The 26,187-nt window shown below is 35.1% G+C and overlaps 1 protein-coding gene across 1 annotated transcript in view; it reads right to left on the reverse strand.

The window, feature by feature from the left end:
• Pbx3 (pre-B-cell leukemia homeobox 3) overlaps nt 1-26,187 on the reverse strand; it is a gene marked incomplete at its 5' end in the record, with an annotated part of 205,219 nt that overhangs the window by 29,511 nt on the left and 149,521 nt on the right. The window contains 3 exon segments of the mRNA XM_013513216.1: nt 4,504-4,639; nt 9,210-9,400; nt 21,754-21,995. Coding sequence (XP_013368670.1) covers nt 4,504-4,639; nt 9,210-9,400; nt 21,754-21,995 — 569 coding nt within the window.

The following is a 26,187-nucleotide window of genomic DNA, read 5'->3' on the forward strand; positions in this document are numbered from 1 at the left end:
GCAGAGAAGGTAGGCCCAGAGTCACTCAAATTCAGAATTGGAATCAGGAGAACAATGGAGGTTTTTGTGGCTTAGAAACTTGAATAATCAATGCAAGTTAGCTCTATTCCAAAAAGTGAAAGCATATTAATATCTGCTCTACTAATTAAGACTATGTGACAATTTAAGTATGATTCTCAGTGCACGTGAAATTTGAAATAATCTCTTCTTTTGTGAATTTTCAGGCTGTTATGTAAAGGGGGAACTCTACCTTACTCAAGTAAAATTGAGCCTTAAGAAATCAGAAAATCCAATTCTGCGTTCAGCATGAAATTCTGTATCAAGGATATATAGTATAGTTATATTACCACAAATTAATGTAAAACTAATACAAATTATAAAATTTTCATCTACCTATTCTTATTTATAACATGTACTATAAACTTGAAAACCTCCTGTGTGTATTAATTTAGAATTTGCAAAAGCAAATTCCTGATACCCTCACACCCCAAATCCTGTTTCTGAACTTTGTACAAATGGATTCTTGACTTCTTTAGCATTATGAATTACCCAGGTGTGATTTATTCATTCTCATTATTGAACAACATTCCAAATATACCACATCTATTTAACCACTTCCCTCTATGAACATTTACATTACTTCTAGTCTTAGTTATTATGAATATTAAGGATATTCCTGTACATGTCTCTTGGTCAATATATGTTCACATTTCTATTGAGTACATCAAAAGTTTTGCCTGACAATTTCAATGATGTCTCTCCCAACCCTAGCACAATAGCTGGCACATTACAGGCATTACAAAGAGTACTTGATACTATTTAACAACTCTGATACTTAGATTTTTTAATTCCTTGACTTATACATGTAGGTTTATAATACATAATAATTAAATCGATTCCTGTCAACCCACTATTTAAATTAAGAAATATATTATTAGCTGAGTGTGATGGTGCGCACATCTGTAACCCAAACACTTGGAAGGCTGACAGAAGGATCATCATGAATTTGAGGCCAGTCTATACTACACAGTGAGTTCAAGGCCAGCCTGAGCTACATGAGACCCTGTCTCAAACCACAACTACAAAAAGAAATACATTTTAATACCACTGAGACTCCTTGAGTATCCCTTCTGATCCTATCCTACTGGACTCTTTATCATTCTTTCTTTTCTTAAAAAAATACTTAACCATGCATATACCCCTGAGACATTTGATAAAAATGGAATCACACAATATACATTCTGTAACTTGCATTTCTCACTCCTAGAATTGATACAGGTAGCTCTAGACCGCTCTTCCTTCACTGTGGATGATGCTACACTGGGGAATTATTCCAGTGTATTTGTCTATTTTACTCAAAGAACAACTGTTTGGCATTTTTGGCCATTTCAAATAATTTTACTATTAATATTACTAGTGTCTTTCGATACACACAGGCAAAAGGAAATTTCACCATATGTGAAATTACGGGTTGAATGGTATAGACATGTTTGAATTTATAAGACAACACCAGAAATTTTCTTAAATGTCTGTAACAATTTACATTCCTACCAGAAGTAGATAAGGCTTCTGCTGCTACACAACCCTTGTTATGGCTGGGCTTAGGATTTTTTGCAAATTGAACAAATACCAAATGTTATTTTACTGCAGTTATTAAATCTTGCTACTAACAAGACAGGATCTTTTCATACAACTAACTGCTCAAATATCTTACATTTCAGCATGATTTATATTTTAAATAATGTTTTTCACTTTTTAAAATGGTTGACCTGTCAGATCTGAAACAGAAAATCTCTGTTTATACCTCTAACCAACTTAAACAAAATGCCATCAATTTATAAGGATAGCAACTGCTACCTCTTATAGTTAAAATGATAACATCATTTCATCTACTTCAGAGGTCTGGGGGGTAAGGAATTGTAGAGAAATTAACTTTTTACACAGGAAGTATGTAGAGGAAATTGTCAACAATTTAAAGTGATACATAAATTTAAAACTGAAATTCTAGTTTGAAAGGCTGATTTGGAAGAAACAAGATGAGAAAGTTCAATTTTTAGATAGATTAAACATTTTTGTTTGTTTGTTTGTTTTTGTTTTGTTTTTCTCCGGTACTGGGAACCGAACTCACGACCTTGCGCTTGCTAGGCAGGCGTTTTTGCCGCTGAGCTAAATCCCCAGCCCAGATTAAACATATTTAGTTCTATATTACTTGGACTTTTCTTCCAGCAGTTATTAAAAATTTTCAAAACCAAACCAATACAAATCAAGCAGAAGGCCCAGGTGCAATAGTACACACCTGTAGTCCCAGCTACTTGGGAGGCTGAGGCAGGAAAATTACTTGAACCCAGGAGTTTGAAAACATTTGTAAGCAAAATAGTTTGATTCAGTGTCAAAATAGACCACAAAAAAAAAAACCAAAAAATACAAAAAGCAAAACAAAACCCTCACAAACCAACAAATAAGAAAAACACCACAAAACCCCAATGTGAAATACAGTAACTAACAATTTCTTTTTAAAAACTTAGTAAGTGGGTTCTTAGCATATTTTAAAAGTGAAAAATCATGTAACCCAGTATGGCCAGGAGGAAAACTTTCATCACTTATTCTGTAAGTGTATACTGAGTATACCCAAAGTGCTACATCCTATAGCTAATGAAAAATCCAGAGTATAGTGTTTTTGAAAAAGATAATCTATATTATTCTCCAATAGTATATATATTACAGTAGTATAAGAAACAAGAAGAATAGAAGAAGAAAAACACTCTAAATCAGACAACAGGATGAGTGATAGAAAATCAGATAGAAAATCAGAAAATCATGTGCTGGTGTTTAGCATAAGCCTAATCCTCCCACTATGTCTAGGGGAAATGCATGCTCCAGACAAACTCAGATGACACGAATATACTTCTGGCTTGGGTTTCTCTGTCTGACCCCTGCATATGCTACTCAGTATTTCAAGAAGCAGTGAGTACTACCAGTATGTAACCTAGACAGTGAAATTTTCTACAGTGTATGTCTTTGCAAGCTGGTAATCTAAATCAATTTTATCTGTCCTACCGCAAACTGCCCAAGAGAAATCAAGATATATGACTATTGTATAAGAGAATGATAATAAATCTTAAGAGAAATTTTAATTATATATAAAATAAAAGCTTGCTCTAGAGGTCCTATGAAAAACAATGCAAAAATAAAGGCTGAAAATCATCCTAAACCCAGGCTTTTTTCCTTTTCAATTACAATTACTTAAAATATCATGAGATTCTCACTAGAATTTGAAAGGGACCTTTAATATCTAGACTTCTGATGCATGGTAGGAGTATTTATTTGAAAAATGCTCTTACAACTTAGATCATGTGACTTCTAGGGAACATTGAAATATCTACCAAAGTCAGCTTCTCCTTAAGTTCCACTGCAAGAACTGGTTGATAAACTACCACTTTTGCATGCTATAAATTAATGCTGCTGAAATATCAATCTGTAAACAAAAATGTAAGTATTTGAATAAAATTATATTTTAGAGTTAATGCCAGTGAAACATGGTCCCTCAGTGAGGGGATTAGTGTCTCCCATTCCCCAGCTGCCCCCACACAAATGATATCAAAATTGGAGGAGGCTGAAAAATTCTCATGTAAAATGACACAGTATTTGCATTTAACCTATGTATATCCTCCTGTACATTTAAGTCATCTCTATTGTACTTTTAATGCCTAATACAATGTAAATACTATGTTAGTAACTTCTATACTATATTGTTTAGTGAATAACAAGATAAAAGTCTGTATACATTGTGTACATGCAGTTTTTTCAATGGATAGGAAAGACTGACTATACTTATACTTTAAAGAGGGACAGTTGTTTAAATACTTACTGAAGTACCTTCAATCCTCAATACAAAAAACAGTCTGCCTGACAAAAGCTAAGTATATTGTTATTATTAGACGATGCAAGCAAAGTTCAGAGCCAGAAAGAGTACAATTGCACACTAAAAAAGTAACAACTCTGACTGGCATAAATTTAATTCTTCTCTTTAATGAGAACAGGGAAGGAAGCAGAGAAATTCTTGGGATCTAAACATTATAGCACGGTTACCAAAAAGGGGACTGATGAATTTCTCAAAGCTTTTACCAACTATTAAATTTCCTTTCGGCAACAAATAACTTTGCCTCTCTAGTGGTAAAATCTTAGGTTGGTCCCCTATCCCCTAAGTCAGGGAAACCAGCACTACAGTCCATGTGCTGAAGACTGCATGTTTATGCCTTCTTTACAGAAGATTTACACTATGGGCTGAAGAGAAGGAAGACTCTTGATTCTTTGCTACTGAGATTTTTTTTTTTTTAACTGAGCTTTAAAATTCTACATAAAAATGCAGAAACATCTAACTTTATTTATATCTTCTTCGATGAGGAAGCATTTGGATATGACATTGGATAAGGAGGGCCTGAGGCAGAAACAGGTTTCCTATATCAGAGGCGAGCAGGACAGACCCACAGGGTCCTCTCTCACCTGGGACACTGTGATGCTGCATTTCTTGGCCAGCTCCTCTTTGGCTTCTTCACTGGGGTAGGGGTTGCTGAGGTGTGAGTAAAAATATTCATTCAAGATTTCTGTGGCCTGTTTACTGAAGTTACGTCTTTTCCGTCTATGACAAGAGTGGGAAAAAAGAACTGCAGTTACATTCAGTATTAACAAAAAAGAGGATAGATTACTCAGGATAATAAAAAGTAGACTTTTATTTTTAAACATTGTTAGGGTCTATTTTATCATTATGATATGTAAGTTATGCTCTGGGCATCCTCTAAAGCACTAATCCAACTCATTTCAAGATGTAGGATCACTAAGAAAAATATTAGAATGTGAAGCGTAATTAATTTTATTCAAGCATTTACTGAGGACCTAATGTGCTCTAAGTATACAAAATGAAAAGGGCTGCGGATATAGCTCAGTGGCACAGGGCCTGCCTGGCAAGCTCAAAGTTCTGAGTTCAATTCACAGTAACCCCCCCTCCAAAAAGTATAGAATGAAAATGCACAGGGAGCAAAACAGGTAAGGCACAAGTAACTTACAGGCAACTGGAGGGTGAGGAGAGAATTAGAAAGATGAAAGACAAGGGTCACAAAAATTTACAGTGGTGGCCATATCAAATATCATGAAGGAAAAGTATGAGGTGTTTAGTAGAGGAATGTAACATAGGTTATGGAGACAAGTAAAATTTTTCTGAACAGTGACATTTAATCTGAGATCTACAAACATACAGAAGTTGACAAAGACTACAGGGGGAAAGGAATGGGCAGAGGAAATGATCCTGAAACAGCAAAGAACTTTGTATGTCTAAAGAGCTAGAGGAGGCTGGAGCACAGAAAGAAAGCAGGAAATGTGTGATACGAGTCTAGGAGAACAGGAAGAGCCAGACTATAGAGGCTTAGGAGATGCTGTAAGAATTTTTTACTTAATCTATGTGCAATAAGCAGCTATTAAAGATTTTAAGTTTTCATGTTTTTAAAGGATCACAATGACTCCTGAGAATAGTTGGAGGAAGACACAGATGGAAATGCAAAGACCATTTAAGGAGATGATTATGTTGGTGAAGTTGAAGATAATAGTAACTTGGCATAGGATGAGCACCACAGAAATAAGACTCATGATGTATTTGAAAGATAAAGGTGGTAAGACTTGATGATGGATTGGACAGGGCAGAGGGCGAGGGAGACAGTGAAAGGAAAAATATACCTACAGCAAGAAAACTTTCTGGATTTTTCTGTTCAAGCAATCATGTGAAGTTAGATATAATTTGTTCATAAGGAAAAAAGCTGAGAAGAAAAATTTTTTTATTTTGGTGGCAGGGGGTGGTAGTGTATCGTAAGATCAAGTATTTACTGACAACATTTCAAGTAGCACAAATGCCATTTCTATTTAGATTTTGTCATTAACATTTATTTTTATTTTTATTTTTAATTTTTGGTCTTTTTGAGACAGGATCTAGCTATGTAGTTCAGGCTGGCCTTGATCTCACTTTGTAGCCCAGGCTGGTCTCAAACTCACAATAATCCTCCTGCCTCAGCCTGCCGAGTGCTGGGATTACAGGCATGCGCCACCACGTCTGGCTTGTCATTAACACTTCAAAGAATTCCGATGTGAAAATTACAATCTGCCAGGCTTTACTTTATATTAGATACTCCAATAACTGATTTTCTTAATACTTTCTTCCAAATAATCTTAAAGTCTTTTCAGTTGTGATAGCCTTTACTCAGAAAAGATAGCTAGGAAGGTGTGAGACTCCTTTAACCACATGATATCACTAACTTGGCAGGTTAAGTATGCATCGTATTTAAACACTCAGGAAGAATCAAAAGACCAAGAAATCTAGGTCTGATCAAAACACCTCAGGGTTGAATCCTGAAATTTCTTAATTTCAATAATTTTTTGGAAAGTAAAACCAATGTTTCCTGGAAGATGAAGATGAGATCCAAGATCTATTTGAGGATTAAAATCAACAGGATCTGATGATGAATTGGGTGGAGGAGGTAAGGAAGGAAGAGACTGAAGGATAAGAAATACACTAAGAACAGCAATTAGAATTTTTGCAGAAGTCATGTGTGGCTTAAAAAGAAAGACAAGGATCTATGGAAGGTGGGAGCACACAGAAGAGGCAAACTCTGCTGCAGGGGTGGTGGACAAGCAGGATAGGAAAGGTCTGGAATAGATGCTCAATGGATTAAACCTTCAGGCATTCCCTGGCCAGCAAACATGATGTATTAAGTCCACACAGTAATGACTTGCTCATAAAAATCTAGGTTTCTGCATATTATGAAAAACTGGATGATTAGCCATGCCAGGCCCACGCTTGCAGAAGGCAGCTGTGGACTCAAGTCTGAGTGGTGGCTGTCCCCTTTAGCTCCACACTTCTCCACTCTAACCCTTACCATATCCCACTCTGGTCACTCCACTCAATTCCATGACATATAAGTGTGTGAATTTGTGACTCGGTATACACAATCTAGAACCAATCAACAAGGCCAGTGTAGATGGGGACAGATGACAAAAGGGTACTGTTTGGCAAGCACGGACATGTGAAAGGGGGAATGAGAAGAAACCTACCTAAAAAAGCAAAGAAGTGTGGCTTACATATATTTTGTCTAGAGAGTAACTTTCAGCAAACATCAAAAAGCCTCAGAAACTAAATTTATAAGCAGAACGGAAGATCACATCAGATATTCTAGCTGAGTCCAAATTAAAGCACTTCTACTGAAAGAGGGGAGGATCTACAAAAATTTATTCTTGAATGGTTTGCTCTGGTACATGCTTTGATTTGTCCAATTATCAAGAAAATATGAGCGTGGCCTTCCAGAAAGGCAAAGTGAGCAAGGAAGTCACATTATTAGAGAAGCATGTTTGCCTACAGCAGAACAACCTTGTCTTTCCACTGCAGACGGCTTGCTAAGAGGCACTACAAAAATACATGGAACTGCAGCTCAGCTATTTGCATGCACTTGAAGTCATGGGAGAGAATACAGGCTTATAATTTATTTACTTTTTTTTAGAAAAACATCCTGTAGGAAATGCCCATTAAGAGTTTCCCCTCAGTTTCACTTCCTCCAGGGTTCACCACACTCTAAATGGCTGTGCCTCAGGCCAGTGTGCAGTGGCGCATCAGTCCCAGGGCCAGGTCCCATCAGCATCATGATGTTACTAACAGCAGTCTCCATGGGAGAAGGGACTGTGCTCCAAGCTCTGCTACTCTCTCATTCTGGCTCTGCTCACTCTAGGCCCTTAACATACTTTTTCTTCCCAGGAAAAAAATAAATCATTTAGGTATCTACATTATGAATGCAGTTATGTAAAAAATAAGCATGCATGGTGACAAGAGTAGGAAAGCATCAGCAGAAATAAGGACAGCAATTGTGTTAGGAGGCATTCCTTCCTTTCAGATGTACTTTTCAGTATCTTTGTTATATAATGCTTTTTATTAACAAATTTGACAATTTCAAAAATGTTTTTGTTTTGTTTTCTGACACTACTTCCCTAACTGTGATTTCAGCTGTTAAACTATTAGGTGGAAATATACATTTATCTGCAAAGGGGATACAGGTTTTTGCTTAACTAGGAAAATGGTATATAATTAGGTGGCAAATGTGCCCTATTTGGTTGAAGAAAGAATACTGGCATGAAGACTGTTTCAAACTTTGTTTTCTAATAGAAAAGCTACCTTATTTTCTCTGGGGCTGGGGATATAGCTCAATGGCACAAGTGCCTGCCTAGTAAGGTCAAGGTCCTGAGTTCAATTCCCAGGACCAAAAAAAAAACACCACAATATCTTTAATATTGAGAGATTTGGATGAAAATGATTACTTCTGTCACATTTGAAGGAGGAAAAAGAAACAGAAGAGAAACACTTTTCCAAAATCAATGACTAAGCCAGGCATGGTGGTGCACGCCTATAATCCCAGCACTCAAGAGGCTGAGGCAGGAGGATCATTGCGAGTTCAAGGCCATCCTGAGCTACAAAGTGAGCTCAAGGCCAGCATGAACTGATAGCAAGGCCCTACATCAAAAAGACAAAAAAAAAAAAAAAAAAAGATTGATTAGCCTTAGCAATGCCAACAGGCATTCCTACAGTTCTCATCTCTATTAGGACTTTGACAGGTCTTCTGTGTCACTCAGTAGATCACCATATACAATTATTACTGTAAATAATATATTACCTTACTCCTGTGAAACTTGGTGAAAACATGGTAATTTTGACCCCTACAGAAGAAACTGTTCAGCTTTCTTACTTATCTTACAGAGTTTAAGGCTTTATAATAACTGCTACTCATGAAAACATTATTTCTTCTTAGGCATATCCATATCTCCAGGTATTTCATATACTCAGCACAAGCAATGCAAACATTAAAAAGTTCTCAGGAAACAAACATTTGCTTAGAGTTTCATACAGAAAGTTATATTTTAAAATACTTTCTTAGCATCAAAATGGAAAGGGTACCTATTTTTCAAGTTATTAGGAGCAATACTAATCCTATCGCTTCCTGACTATACTACCACTCCCAGACAAGTGGCTTGACAGCACCAACCCCATGAGGCGGACCATCTGTCCACTCTAGAGAAGAGCCCTTAAAGCCAAATTAGAGTCTAAGAGTAGCTGGTCAGTTTTAAGAAAATAACAGATAAGGAGTGAAGAAGGGAACCATGCAATAGATACTGGCCTCACATACCTGGCATCAAGGAACCTTGATCTTAAAATCATAACTGCTTCACAAGTGCTTTGTTTGAGCTGCATCTGAATGGAACTAAATTTTCGATGGATGATGCCCACCATTCTTTCAATCTCTTTTGGGGAAATGGGACGTGTTCTACTCTGTTCTCGGAGAAGGTTCATCACATGTGTAGTGAATTCATTACATGCCTGTAACAGAAAAGAAAATCACTTCTTAGGAAACTGGTATTTTATATTATCACACTCAAACATTACATTAACTCATCTGAATTTCTGCCTCATTTGCAACTGCCAAAGGCATTATGAAGTGGGTAGGATAAAATGAAAACAGAACTACTTATTAAATATTGGTGGTACAGTTAGATGGGGCAGCAAGAACTATGAAGCTATGAATGGTCAAACATGTAAGAGAGACCTAATAGTCAACAACTGCCCTTTCCGACCCCTTCTTATTCCAGCTCCAAAATAAATTTTCACATTGGAAGATGTTTGATTCTATCTCCTATATATAGATGTATATTAAATGTTACTATTAAGTGCCCCCTGTTTTCTCTGGAGCTTCACATTTAGTCAGCAAATGTTCACTGCAGGATTACAAAATTCGAACCCTTTCAAGTACTGTAAAAGACACAGACATGAGCAAGATGTAGAATTGGCCGTCAGTGAGATAAAACAAAAAACTAATTCTCATACAAGACAGTGCAGTCTTACAGGAAGATAGTGGAAGTCCTTCACAAATTCCAAGGAAGGAGTATTTTTAGCTGGAGGCTTCAAAATAGAAAATGTTTGGGCTTTAAAGAATGGATAGGATTTTTGAAAGGTAGACAAAGACAGAAGCCAGAAAAAATTCTAGGTGCAAGAAAAACCCTACAAATAATGGTATTGAAAGCAAGTTCAGAGAATGGAATAGAAAGAATATATAGAGAAAAATAGGGGATTCAGAATTTTTCTGATTTAGTACTGGAGATTGAACCTGGGGCTTCATACATGCTAAGCCTAAGTCCTACCACTGAGTTCCCCTGAGCTCCCCAGGTTTGAATTAGCACATTCATAGGTCCTTCCTTATATGTCAAATATTCCAAATGACCTAGAGTAATTTAGCTGTAATACATGCCTTAGTGGATAAATGCCATTCCTGTAAAGCAGCTCAGCTCTTCAGAGGACAAGCAACAGAAAAATAAGAATCAGATGCAAATTTCAAACTTTTTAGCTAACAATCCTCAGACAGTATATCTTTCAGTTTAGCTATGTTCCTTTAAATCTAAAAAACTGTGGAGCTGGGCCTACACTGAAATTCATTACTTTCTTGGTAAACAAAGCAACGGTCTATATTCCTGAATAAAAAGAACATCTGGCAATTTCATTAAAAAGACAGGATAGGAGCTTCTGCATCTTACTTCACAAATGCCCCTGATAGGACAAGCAGAGAAAATGATCATTGATCAGGGCAAGACACATTTTAGAGCTATAATAATACCCACTTTCCTATAGATAGCCTGAACATTGCTCATATACAGCACATGATAGTTTTTGTAACTGCTCATTAGAGAACTAACCTTTCAAGTACACTGAGTGTTTCACTTACTTTAAGCTTTTATAGGGCTTTTCTACAAATATTTCTAAGATGAAGTAAAATGAATCTTGCTTACCAGTTATTTATGTTTTTTTAAAGTATTCTTTATTTTAAAAATTGCAAATTCCTTATGAGTAGCCACCCTATGTTATATTTATGGGGCTCTTCAGAATATACAATAGTGTAACACACAGAATAGGTACCTGATAAACATCTACAAATTGGTGGACTTTTATACTACAATTCAAGAGAAAGGGTAAAGTTGGCTTACTGGTAAATACATTACCCTTGAACCACTCTTTATGAAGAAGGGTTCTTAATCTGCAGTCCACAGATACTTTTGGGATGTCTGTGACCCTCTGAAATCTTATGCAAGTTGTCTGCACATGTGTATTTTGAGTGATGAGTCTGAGTTTTTTGTTTTCTTCTCAGATTCTCAGCCTTATAGTTAAAAAAGGTTAGTAATTATTTTCTCAGGTTATGATACAGTAAAAGTATTAAGGAATTCCGTAGACTAAAACCAGAAGTTCTTCTATAAGGAAACCAAAATCTTCAAAAGTATATTTAAGACTTCTGCCACTACATAATCAATTTAGATTATCTTAGGCCAAGCTGAAAATAAGTAAGTCACCTATTCAAGACATACATGCAGCTTTCTGTCTTGTACTTGCCCTAAAGACATGCTTATATAATTACAAGGTGTGATCAAAGAACACAGTACATGTTTAAATAAAAGTGAAATTTATTACACTAAAAGACACACTGTCATTAACACCCACCTAACACAGGCACACATACTCCCCACTCCCTGGCTTCCAACACACTTATCTCACTGTTCTTGCCACTTAAGTAGTTCTAGAAGTTTTCTTTCATGAGTATCTTTTCATGGCTGCCTCAATATCTTGAATTGATTCATTTTCTGTGGTATATATTACATATACAAATAAAAATACTCTGATGCCCTCATCAACCTGACCCATAGAACCTAGCACTGTATGTACAACTTCTGGCTCTTCCCCGAAGTCAAAATGACTATGAAAGGTAAATGTTTTGAATAAAATCAGGACAACAAGGCAGCCATGAAACAAAGAGGACCTCCAGAACTGCTTTTTAGAAAGTGGCACGAATGATGAGATGAGTATGTTTAAAGCAAGGGAAAGTATTTTGAGGGAGATTCGTGGCGATGTGTTTTTTACTGTAATACATTTTTCAATATTCACCAAATTTTTATCATGCCTTATAAATTCAAAACCAAGTAACTTGACAACCTTAGCTTTCATCGTCAGTAAAATGAAGAAAATTGAACTGGAACCGTTTCTCCAAAATAGGACTAGCAAACGCTGTAGATACATAGTTGGGGCAATAGAATGCTAACAGATGGTACAAAAATATAGTATAGGGGGCTGGGGATTTAGCTCAGCGGCAAAAGCGCCTGCCTGGCAAGCGCAAGGTCATGAGTTCGGTTCCTGGTACCGGAGAAAAACCAAAAAAAAAATATATATATATATATAGTATATTCTTGGGAACTACTGGGTTAAGTAAATTTTGTTTTTGATTTTTTGCAGGACTTCTCATCTTATGCCAATATGCATAATAAATCTTCAAGGACAAATAGTGCATCACAAATAGTGTATGCAAATATGGCCACAAAACCTCTCTTCTCAGCTGGTGTGAGGACGTATACCTGAGAAGCTGAGACAGAATACCAACTTCGATCCCAGCCTGGGCAATTTAATGACTTAGCAAGGGCTTATCTCAAAAAAAAATTTAAAAAAATTTTGAAGACTAGGAATGTAGCTCAGTATAAAGGCCCTGGGTTCAATCATCAGCACAGTAAAAACAGAACCACCCCCCAAAACTCTTATTTCTGGAGCAGTGATGTACAAGAGAAATGGATAGTTAGTCACACACACAATTTTTATGATTCTCAAGGAGCCAACATTTTGAAATTCAGGTGAAATTAATTTTAACAATATATTTTATTTAACCCAAACACATGAAGAACGAAAATTATTGAGGTGTCCACATTCCTTTGTGCATTGCCTGAAATCCAGTGTATATTTTGCATTTACAGCACGTCTCCATTGGAACTACACTGACTTCAAGTTCTCACTAGCTATGTGTGGTTGGCAGTTAATATATGGTACTGTACAGCTCTATAGCATCTTGTGGACAATACCCTAAAAAAACTTTGGAAAATATTATACTAGGTAAATATATATACCACCACATATTCACATAACCATACTTTATAATGTCCTTGGTGAAGTATTACAAATTATCTATCTCATTACACCTCAGCCCTCGAGTATGTACTGTATTTAATATTATGTGTGACAAAATGGGAAGCACAGAAAAAGAACTTCCACTGCACATAACAAAATGACTGCCTTGAGGAAAACCATTTGCATGGTTAAATTCTGAGCTAAAGTCATTTTTTTTTTTAACATGGAATGCCATTTTTACTTGAACACAGAATAGATACATTATGATTATTTGGTTGGGTATTTGACAGATGTTTTGTCAAAAATGAACCAAGTGACCTTGTCATGTCAAGGAAAACAGCTGGCAAGATTTAGGTCAATGATAAAATTTGAGTTTTCAAATGGAAATTAGAATTTTGGAAACCTGCACCATACTGTGAGTGTGACAGTTTCCCCATAGATGCGTTCATCAGTTCATTGCTGAAAGCGATAAATACATTTTGATTGTGTATGATGAAATGTGTTCACATTGGAAGACATGCCTAATTTGGTGAACCAATAGTTTCCAAATGATCAATGTATAATGTTATAAAAATATGCAAAGGCAGAAAATCTATTCAAAAGTGCAGACTAGACCAATGGATTCTAAAGGAACAGAGCACATATCAGTTCTTTGATATGGTATCAGAATTCACCTTGCAACTATCCTTTACAAAACTACAATTTGTCAAACTTTGGTGTGATATCAAAAAAGAATACTCATAATTATCAGAAAAAGCTATTAATATAGTCTTCTCTTTTCCAATGATATATCAGTGTGAAGCCAGATGTTCCTCATATCCTTTAACAATATGACAACAGATTGAATGCAAAACCAGATATGAGAATCAAGCTCACTTCCATTATGCTTAACATTAAAGAGTTTGCAAAAACTATGCCAGGCGTAGTGGCACATGCCTGTAATCCCAGCACTTGGGAAGCTGAGGCAGGAGGATCTTTGCAAGTTTGAGACCAGCCTGGGATACAAAGTGAGCTCAAGGCTGGCCTGAACTGCAGAGCAAGACCCAGTCTCAAAAAGACAAAACAAACAAACAAAAAAAAAAAAAGCAAAAATACAAAGTAATGGCATTCTCACACCTTCAGATTTTTTTTAAAAAATAGTTATTTCTGTCATTTGAGAAGTAATGGCTTACTATTATCTTTAACTAATAAATACATTTGATTTTTCTAGCTTTAATTTCTATTACATATTGATAGATATAATTCACCAAGCAAAAGCTCTTTGGGGAAGTCTCCTATAGTTTTTAAAAGTCTGACTCTTATGACTGCAAAATGTGAGTACTGCTGTACTAGAGTATAGAAGCATTTCTAATTTGTACATGTAATTTTGCTAATTCTTACAAATCTAGTCACACATTATGGTAACATATACCTATGATAAGCTATATGTCTTAGTAAATAATTCAAGATTCCTATATGAATGATACTTGGGAGGTTAGCTCTCTTTAATTTTTTGTCTGGTTTAATTTTAAGCCTATGGTTTCTAAGAAGCATCCAAAGGCTCATATGAGAAAAAAAGGTTAAAAGGAAAAAGTTTGTGCATCTAAAAACACTCATAATTTCCTAAAACATTTCCTGAATGTCTCACAACTTATTAAGTGAAGCCATCTATGAATGCAAATGCTGATTAGCAATTTGGCAATAGCCCAACATTCAGAAAATTCACATAGCTTTTCTTTAAACCAGTAGTTCATACATGATTAATTAGAACATCTCATTTATGTAGTGTGCACTTTAGCTCATTACTCTAAGTAAAATTCGTTAAGTATTTACATTTAGATAATTAAAATCTGGGTACACCCTTAAGAAAGATGCATACACTTTAGGCAAAGCTATTTTTTTCCTTTCTACCACTGAAAGTAAATTACAGCCTCATTCACAGCATCATCCGTACCAGTTTCAGAGCAGGGCATGGCACTGCCTCACCTCCAAAGGTATACATTTTTAAAACATATAAATGTAGAAACAAATAACTACAGTGTCATTTGGAAGATATTAGAACTGATTTATGATACAAAATTCTACCTGAAACATCTATTATATCCTCCAAGATTATATTATTAAATAGATGTTTGGAGACATTTTCCATTATTTTATTGCTTTTCCAGATGGAACTACTTTCTGGTCAATGTCCTTAATATAAATACAGGTACTGTACATCTTGGTTAACTACAGCATTTTGGAAATGAGTGTTTTGATTTCTTAAATATCCTGATGAGAGTATTATAGAAACCACTTTTTCAATTCAGCTTCTGAAAAGTAGGAGGCATTTTTGTGTTTTAAAACATTGCAATAAGGGGCTGGGGATTTAGCTCAGCGGCAAAAGCACCTGCCTGGCAAGCGCAAGGTCGTGAGTTCGGTTCCTGGTACCGGAGAAAAACCAAAAAAAAAATAAAAAAATAAAAAAAATAAATAAATAAAACATTGCAATAATCGTTTATATGAAGTATGGAAAGCTTCATCTGATAAAAATGTTTTCAGTTGGCTATTACCATGAGATTGTCACCTTGCTATTTGTTCCTTTCCCCTTAAAAAAACTGAAATCAAGTAGTAATTAGTACTTGAAATACTTGGATTCTGGAAGAATGTATTAGTGGAAATTTTTGACTAATAAAACTGTCTGCTTCATCTCTGTATGCTTTACACACAAAATATTGTATTTCATTATGGTGCTTTTTTCAGTTGCAGGTTCAAGATTGAACCTTCTTATCTTTAAATTTACATACTGGAATGTGAAACTGTAAAATCAGACAGTGGGCAAGTGCTGACTGTAGAGGAAGTTTTAAATGATCCAATGATTAATTCTAAAAACTTAATAGGTCTTTGTAACCATATAGAGAAGCTGATTGTACATGAGATCACAAGACTCTCCATTTTAAAATCTACTTGTGACAACAAAGAACAAATCTCTTTTAAAAGCATAAGCCCTCCTATGTGTGGTGACCTAGGCCTATACTCCCAGCTACTCAAAAGTCTGATGCAGGAGAAGCATTTGAGCCCAGGAGTTTAAAACCCACCTGGGAAGCACAGAGAACCCTATATGAAAAAGTAAAACAATAAAAATATAGATGTGCCTCAAATTTGCAACCGTTTTCTAGATGTCTTTATAACCTCACAAGTAACTCTAACCTAATATAGATCTTGTATTTATTGCTTATTAAATCAATAAATTCTTGTTTTGGTATAAAAGTCAACATTTAATGATTCTGTCTAAGCCAGTGTAATAAGACTAACATGCCTAAGAAACAGCCATAAAGGTGAAATATCAGTTGTACCTCAACACTTCTTACCTAATCACTTGCTTTAAGATCCCATCTCATGAGGGTTTCATAAGGATTTTATTATATACTTTAAATTCTTTGCAAAGTCTAGAACATAATGCTCAATGAATGGCAGCTGTTATTGAGAATGAAAATGGCAATTTTATGAAATTTGTATTTTTGTGTCTTTCATTATTCTATAATGAAGTCCCTACTCTGGTAACCTAATAAAGTTCTATCTTCTCATTGCCTCAATAAATACAAACATTGCTTTCAAAGAAGATGAAAATGAGTATTCAAGTATAAAACAGTTCGTTTTATTAATAAAGTTCATGTTGACAAATATAATTGGTACAGGAGCCAATCAAATAGTAATTTGGAAGAGGAAAAGTGGGGGAATACTCAAAAACTCGTTCCAGCCAAGGAAAAGCCTTGGCATGAAAACCAACAGAAAGTAAAACTCTGACCTTGGAGCAAAGAATGAAAAAGCTTTGCTTGGGAACATGAAACAAAGTTTACACCAGATAGGGTCCTTTTGTCTACCCTGCTTAACTATTAAGAACAGCAAAATGGAATTAGGCATTTGTGGGCTGCACAATCTCTACTATGATAACACCAGCATTTATTAACCCAATATAATAAAATTGCTTTACAAACAAAAGCAATTTTTGAAGCAAATGTAAGCACATAATGTGGAGATCCTAGAAAGTACAGATATGCCTTCACAGTGGTTTACATATTTCACTCATTCTCCATTCCCCTGCTATCTCTTAACTGTTACATTCTTTGCACAATATTTTGCTACCCGACTGGTCTTGAGCACATTTAGCATATATGCTCAGTTCCTGTGCTTTGCTGAATTTGGGATGTATTCAAAAGACATCTATGAACTCAGAGAGTAGGTTCCCAGATGCTTGGGAAGGGTTGGGACCCCTACAACACTTTTGCCTTCAGCAAAAATGTATTTCAATATAATTATAGTAGATAGCTTTCAATATGTCATCTCTATTATAGCTGCTGTAAATTATAAAGTGAATTGCCTGTATACAAGTATTTCTTCTGGTACAAGCAAAGAGCTGCACAGAGCATAATATATCTTCTCCTTTTTAACTGAGAAGAAATGTTGCGGTTATATTTCATTTATAAAAACCAGTGTGCCCATTTCCTTTTGGGAGGGGTGGAGAAAGCAAAAAACGCCTTCAATTCTTAAAAACAAGGCTTTCTAAGTCCCTTGCTTAAATTCATTAGGAATTTACCTATCCTAACAGTTCAGTCTTCAATCATGAAAAATATTTAAAAAGTACAATAAAGATACTTTTCAAAACTTGTAGCTAATCAACAAGAAGAGAAAGAACCAGGCTTGCCTCTCAGCTAGAAGAACACAATACACCCAAGATAAAGTATTAGAACACAGCTGCAAGCTTTGCGAAATCGTCATATTCCTTCCTGTTAAGTGTCAAAATTAGTAAGACCAAAGAAAAAAATAGTTTTCTTTCCTTTTGGGTGATAGTAATTTGTATTTTTGTGTCTCTCAAGAATCTTACTCTAATTATATATATTCCATGTCTAATATTCCAAAATCATTCATAAGTGAATTTAGATAGTTAACCATCAAGAATCATTAAATTTGAGCTTATATAATGGAAACATATAATCAGAATGATCAAAAGTTCAACAAATAAACCTTTCTAGGGGAAAAAAGACAGGATTTTAAAGACAATACCATTTTGCACACACAAGCATGTGCAACTCAGCCTTGCAGCTTGGATATAATTTTGCTCAAACTGTAGATTCCACTGTTTAGTTTTGTACATATGGCAGGGTTTACAAGGTATTTTAGTTTACTGCAGTGGTGGTATTTGTTAATTTTATGGCAATGGACAGGCTTCAGATACATTTTCATTATAGCTTCACTACAAAGACAGTCGTGAAAAACTGAAATTCCTATGTAGTTTTCCTTTTAGTAAAACTCAATGCAATTCTGTAATAAAGCCTCTATCTTAACATGTATGTGCTATTTACTGACACACCTGCTGTCACTCAGAATACTCAGGATCACCTTTACAAAGATAAAATAGTATTTTGGAAAAAAATTAAAATGTTTTCAAATGTGCTTTGTATCCATTTCAAATATAATCCACTATGGGAAAATCCAATAAAAGCAAAATATACTTGAATTGTTTCCCAATTCTATATGGGTAGCTGCAAAATTCAATGGTCAAGGATGTCATTTTGTCAGAAACTGATTTCAATGCCTGATCCTGACACTAACTAATAAGTGACAGTGGACAAATCATTTAACCTATGAGTCTCATTTTCTCATCTACAGAATGAAAATTACAATATTATCTATTTTAGAAATGCAATCCCTTTACTTCATAAAGCTGTTTAGCCTTTCCTGTAACATCACAGCATATCCCTGAAAGGTCCATGTGTTCTTGTACCCTAAAGAATTGAAAGGAAAACTTGACTGCTTTGTGGCAAAAATCATCAATCCTAATAACTTAGGAGAACTACAGACAGAAGAGCTATAAAAGCCAGATCCAACAACAAGAGAATTAAATGCTGCCACATGGTTTCAGAACTTATACAGAAAAGTTGGTAAAAATAAAATTCCACTGATTCTGCCAACTAATCATCATACAATATCTATTTGTCCATAATACTGCATAAATTTTATATAATTTTGCTTCTGAAAGTATTTAAAAATGAGAAAGAAAATATATATCTAAACAGTTATTAGGCTACTGATTATATCTAGAAAGTAGATTCATGATTTTTGCATTTATTTCCCAATTTCATATTTAATATAAAAATACACACAAAAAGCTTAACTGATACAGAAACTGTGTGTTAAATATGTGTATTTTTAAAGCAAAAAAAAAAAAAAAACAAAGCAAAGCAAACAAAAGATTTACCCCTGTCCCCGCTAAAACTGCTGGTTATTTGATTGTAGTATTAGCTGAGGTTAGGGTTACTAAAAATCTCAGGGGGATCTTTTAGGGTATTTCTAAAACAATGAGGCTCAAGTCCTCGCCACTGACTGATGCCAGCCAGCTGTGCCCAACTCCCAGATGGGTAACGTGGAGAAAGGAATAAGGCAGGTATAAAGAAACATGGCTGGGGATAGTAAGAAACCGCCTTAATTCTTTAGCCAAAAAGTGGGCCATCTGGCCCCTAGTATTCTACTGTACATTATTTCCAGGCAAAGTGAATGGTGGTATTCACCTAGCATAGATGTATTTAACATAAAGTTATGCAATTAGAATTATACTACAAATCAGAACCATTTTCTACTGTTTATGCTCAAGGCAACCTTTTCAACCATGACTTATTTTGTTTACACTCAATTATTCATATGTCAAATAAGAAGGCTAGATTTTCTCATATATGTGCATATGATAATTTTTCCAAAATTCTTATTTGCACACTTTCCACCAAAATTTATTCCTACAAATGAGATACACTTTTAGATCCTATAAAATCTTTTTCTTAGGAAAAACAGAAAACATTTTATACTATTAATTTACATTTCATATTAAGATCTAACACTATATGTAAGTCTTTTTTCTCTCTCTCAAAACACACTAACCCCTGGGATAGAATTCAGCATTCAATACGATCATATCCAGAGTATGAGAAAAGGCAATGGAGCTTGGGAAAGAAAAGTAATACAAGTGGAACTATTTAGGAAACTTACAAGAAAAACCAGTATTAAAACTGAACATGGGTTCCTAGGGATTAGTAGAGAAAGAGATGGAGGGCGAAAGAGGGGTGAATAACACCAGAGGATCTTTAGGACAATGAAAATATTCCAAATGATCCTGTTAGGTCGTACAATTGGCCAAATCCATAAAATGCGTATCATCAAGAGTGAACGCTAATGTAAGCTATGGGCTTTGGGCAATGACATGTCAATGCAGATCCATCAACTATAAGTGTATCACTCTAGTGGGAGATGCTGTAATGGGTAAGGCTATGCATACGATATAGAAATATCTGTACTTTCCTCATAATTTCACAAGAACCTAAAACTGCTCTCAACACAAAAAGTCTTAAAAAACTCATCAAGACACTAAGTTAACACCACAGTAGATGAACTTAAAGAAGCAACTTCCCATATAGTAAAGTATTTACAAGTGAAATTATACCATGACTTACTAAGACTTGCTTTTAAATTTTCCCTCAAAAAGTCTAGGGAAGAAACAGACAAAATAAAATTCTGTCTAAAATAAAATGTTACTTTTGGTTGAAACCTATGAAATTATCAATATGCAACTTTCTTGTTTCTGAGGCAGGGTATTCCTATGTTATTCTGACCAGGCTACTCTTGGAACCCCAGGACTCAAGTGCTAATGCTGTCTCAGTCCCCAAGTAACCATAACTACAGACACCTGCCACTGTGCCCAACTTCCAAATCTGTTTGACCCCAAAACTTGTTAATTTCATAAGATTCAACCCAACACTATTTCCTTATTTTTGTGTAGATTTAAAAGTTTCCATTAGAATGGTTTTTCAAATTATCTTCAAATGAAAATTCTAATCAACTGAGAATTCCTCAAACTAAGAAGCATTTTAGCTTTAAACTAACTCAATATGCTTAAAATGAACCACCATTTTACCTTATTAGGTTGAACATAGAATACACTTATTTTCCATATTTTAATGTCTCTGAAGTTTGGAAGCATTCTGTAGTCAATGGGATGTTATAGTTAAATTGGCAGGGTTGATATTTTTCTTGGTGGCACATAAAACCATGACACAGCTTAAACTCAAAGATACCTTAGATTTGATGAAGTACAGTTAATACAGTTGCTGAGAACAAGATTTTTAATCCTTAATTTCTTTATAATCATAAGTTTAGCACAATGCCTAGTATGTTCTGTCCTAAAGTACCCATAATTATCCTGGGAGGGCTCATCCTCAGAAAGACAGCCAGACCTGCTCACTTTGTGAAGATAACTCCCTTTCCTATACAGAAGTCTGGCAATATCTGTAAGAATTAACTCCTAGGAGGATTTTAGAGCTTACAAAATAGGAGATAAAAGCTCACTATGCAATGTCTCCCTTCAAAAATTGCTCAAAGTTTATGAACAACCCCAGCACATAAATGTAATTATACAGAGCTTTGAAGGTCACCAAGTATGTAGACAGCCTGAGGGTTTGGGGAAAGATGACTGCAGATATGATAGTAAGGGCTTGTGCATGTGAAGAATAAATAAAACTAAAGCAAGTAGGTGGGATAAGATAGGGTTAGCTTCACCTCCAAAATCTCAACAGGTCTTCATTTCATGACTCCAACAACTCACTTGGATCTTGGTATTGCCCTTATATATTTTGCTCTTCATGTTAACACCTACCCCTCACAGCCCTCAGAATAGTAAGCACTGTCTAGCAGAGCAATAAGAGGGTTTGTGCAGAACTATGAGAGTGGCGGCTGCTGACCTGTTCATATTTCTCCAGTTCTGTGTGATAGATTTGTCTGATCTGGGTCAATTTGGCTCTGTAATCTGAGTGTTCAATAGAGTTATCTGAAGAACCTCCAGAGGCTGCCGCGGCTGCAGCTGCTGCCGCCGATCCCCCACCTTTCTCAGGACCTGAAACCCCTTCTGCCAAAAGCATATTGTCCAGTCTCATTAGCTGGGGATCGGGAGGGTCTTCCTCCTGGGCTCCTCTGATGCTGAGACCTTCAAGGAAAAGAGAGACAGAGAAGAAGCGAGAAACAGAGGACAAACAGTGTGAGTATTTTGTTTATTTGAGAAAATGATCAAACAACATCAGTGCACTACAATTCATGCTGAGAACTTCATTGCTCACATTTGATCAATATGTATAAGTATGAAAATTACTTTCAAAATAATATTGACATGCATTCTAGAATTTCTAATATTCTCCAAATTATCTCATATTGGATTCTTAGGAAAAAGTAACCCTGACTTCTTGGAATAAGCTAATCATACAAGCTTGTTAGATTTAGATGATTTAACCATGAAATGGAAAGGGAAAAAATTGAGGGTTTAAAGAAAGAAATAATTTCAGAGATACAAAAATACATTTAAGAGGTGGTTACTCTGCCTCTGTACAATTGGAAAAACATAATTAAAATTCCCATAAATTAATAAACAAGTTATATCCAAAAATTTAAAAATAAACAGAATTAGATGGCTTTTTCCATCATGTAATTTCAGAAGAAAATGTATAAAATGAGGCAACTAGCTATAGTTACCGTATATTTAAGCAACTGTCAGCAAACTATAAAACCAGGATGACAAATACAGTATTAAAAATGTGCCACTGACATGGCAGTACAGTGCTGGGCACAGTAGTCTCAATCTAATTTTGCTTTTAAATCAAGAACTTCCTAAGTGATGCCCAGTCAGCAACCTCTTCTGAGTACTATAGATCATAGCTGACAATTCATAGGTTTAATCAGGTCACATAGGCTTTCTGCCAAGATGTTTTCAACAACACAGAAGACAAAGTTTAAAAATAATTATCACAGTATAAAAAGCACTGGAGTCATGACAGCTCAAAATCAGCATTTTCATTAAAGTGTAACACAATCTAAAATATCCCAGCCCAATTAACCTCTGTAAATCTGTTTAAAAGCAGGTTCCCCACACTAGTTATAAGGCTTCTTGGGAAAGAGAGGGAGAAGAAGTTGGCATCTTGCATGTTCACATTTGGATTCTGCCTTTTACATCTGTGCCTGTTATTGTTTACCCACAGTAGTGCACATCTTGTGTCTACTGCAACTTACATGACAGTAACATCTATAAGCTGCCAAGTACTCAAGTGATCACCAGCTCTGTGATTTTATATGCTAACCTAAAACTACCATAAATTCTTTTAAGAACAGACTTCTTTCATAGGTGTCCTGAATTAAACCCATAGCATGACAGAGCTCTTGGCTGTCTTAACACACACAACTTTAATTTCCTCCCCGCAAATACTTCAAAGCTGTCATTTCACTTAAAAGTACACTTCAGAATAATTTCAACTGGATAATGAAACTAAATCATAATAATTTAAAATTGTATCTGTTGCCTATTCAGACTCAAATAGGTAAGACTTGAAAACTGTAATATACTAAGACAATAAATACATTTAGGGACACAAGTTATATGTATGACTCTAGCAAGATAAAATCCATATCAATGCATTCATAGCTGATAACTAATTTGGTTATTTCTTTTGGAACAACAACAAAAAAAAAAAAACCTGCCTAATACTGGTCTAGAATAGCATCATACTTGTTAAGTTGGTGTTTTTAATTTAATCTTTTATTTTCTTTTCTTCTAATCCACTAAGACATTTTTAAATGCTATAATCTCATGGCCTGGACATGCTCATAGTTCATACACCAAGTTTTCTGTGTCTCTGACATGCAGTAAGGGATTACTAAATAATCTTTTATTTTGCACTTTGGACTCTGTTTCATTTTATATTTGTTTGGGATCTCCTTAAGTTTCTCCTTTTTAAACTCAATTTTTGCTCACACTTTTGTATATTTATTGTATCTTGATTGTATTTACAGATAATGGTGCTTCTCCTAGAAGAGTGTGTGTGTGTGTGTGTGTCTGTGTGTGTGTTTAATCTACCTTCAAGGTTCCGCCAGCTTTCTAATTGTTCCTTTGTATGTACTTAACCACAGTGATCTTTTGCATATGGACATATGATGAGTTTAATAGTAGACCACCAGCCATAGTTGATTACAAAATGTTTACATTCCTCTGTACTTCCCTGTACAAGTGCAACAGACAAGAGAAGATGCTCCATGACTAGTGATGGGGAAGCAGATCATATGGAAGACAAAAGGAAATTCATCAGGAAGAAATACAAAAGCCTCAAATTAACTAATTTGCCACCTATGACATTTTTAATGCAACCTAATGTGTAACTTAACTCCACCAGTGGAAAGCAACCCTTAAGTTCAATAATAGTAGATGCAAGAATAATTTGAAGTATAAACTAACAGCTAGTACTACATCTTCCCCTTGTGATGAAAAATATCTTATTCCTAAAATCTTAAGTAAATCAACACGTGTTTGCCTCAAGAACAAGGAAAAATGTTTTCATACAATCCTTCAATATTTACTTTATAATCTATGTGCAGCAAATCTCATCAGAAAAATCATTTCTTGACACAGTTCAGAGTCCATTGCATGAAAAGTACTAGAGCACTTTGCAATTAGGCAGTACTGAGAAGACTATCAATAATGAAGTCATTTTCATAATTATAGTTTGAAAAGTAATTCCAATTTTTTTCTCCTTTAAGCAAAGTAATCGTAATGAGAGCTCTAAATAGTAATATGTAGCTCCAAAATTATTTAAATTTGAAGGTTTACTTATTTTCTTACTTTACACTTGAGTTACTGTTGTATTCTTAATCCTTCCTATTCATGAATCCACTCAATTACTTAGCTTACTAATCTTCCAAAATCATACTTGTCTTCCAGTCATAACACCTACTCCTCTGGGTACCTACACAAATTGTAATGAGCCTAAATTTACAAGAGTTACAATGAATCAAACTTTCGGTGATTACAAGATCCTGACACTTTCATTAAAACTTGGTAAAACAATAATTTATAAATTGGTTATTCTAGCTTTTTATCCAAAATGTATGTATACTGAAGCATATGAACAGGTTTATAAAGTTAATATCTGGGCTCTTTGGTCATCACAGCAGTATAAAGTTGGGTTAAAAAAAAAAAAAAAAAACAACCCACAAACAAACCCATTTCCACTCTACTTATAACCACAACATTCATTTCAGTAACTCTAAGATTTAGACAAATCATACAAACACAGTAAAACATTGTTTAACAATGAACTTGGCTTTGTTATAAGCCCACAGTTTTTGCATATCTTTCAGCAAATCCTAATTAGCTGTCTTTCAACATGCTGTGCACCTGCCCCACAGATAATGGAAGACAGCATCTGCATAGACGACTGCATTCTGAGGGCAATAAATAAATTGCGGGTCAAAATTATTACAAAGCTTTCTCCGAATAAATGCATACCCTTCACAGTACTAAGCTGCAAATGTGAAAAGTACCTAAAGCCCACTCAAATGGTATGGTTATGGGGCTGTTTGAGTTTAATAATCTCACTGTAATTCAGGCATTTTCAACAGCTCATTAAGGGTTCATTAATATATAGGCAAGCTTGTGAATTATAAATAAGCAGATTAGAAATCTGTATCGACTGGACGGGACTGTACTAGCTGCCTTAACAGAATTCCACTGAAACACAATGAAGGCTTGACCTCAAAAAAGAAGGTGCAAACACAGGACACTAACTAAGCTTGTTGGCTCTCTCACTGTAAGGACCATGACTAGCCTTTGTTCATCCAGAACTGAAGAATGGTTTCAAATCACAACTAATTCAAATATGTGCTATACACAGTCATGAATTAGGCGTAACTAAGATCTAGCTCTAAAATATTTCCCTGATTAGGTAAGACACACAATATCCGTAATAATGACAAACAAAAGTTATCATCAAATCATTTTTACTTTGTAAAGAGTATATTATTCAGACCTCCTGAGAAACAAAATGCTGTTATGGAAACTTGAGTTATTTGATTTTTCCCCTTAATAAGCATACTATAAAACAAGGCCCCAAATTACTCATAAGTTTAGGACTACAAAATCTGGGTAATTTTATTCTCTGATGGACTTATTTTTATTCATTCAGCTACCACATCACAGTGCTAGCTCAAAGCATAGTCATACAAAAAGAGGTCAGATCAGTATTTTCAGCAGGCCCTAAATCTTGACCGCTTTGAAATAAATGACAATTCTATTATTTCCAGTTATGTTTATTTATATTAGTTTCTTTCTTTCTTTTTTCTTTTTCTTTTTTTTTTTTTTT

Source organism: Chinchilla lanigera, unplaced genomic scaffold (assembly GCF_000276665.1).
Source record: "Chinchilla lanigera isolate Chin_1 unplaced genomic scaffold, ChiLan1.0 scaffold00018, whole genome shotgun sequence".
In the NCBI taxonomy this organism is placed as follows: Eukaryota; Metazoa; Chordata; class Mammalia; order Rodentia; family Chinchillidae; genus Chinchilla; species Chinchilla lanigera.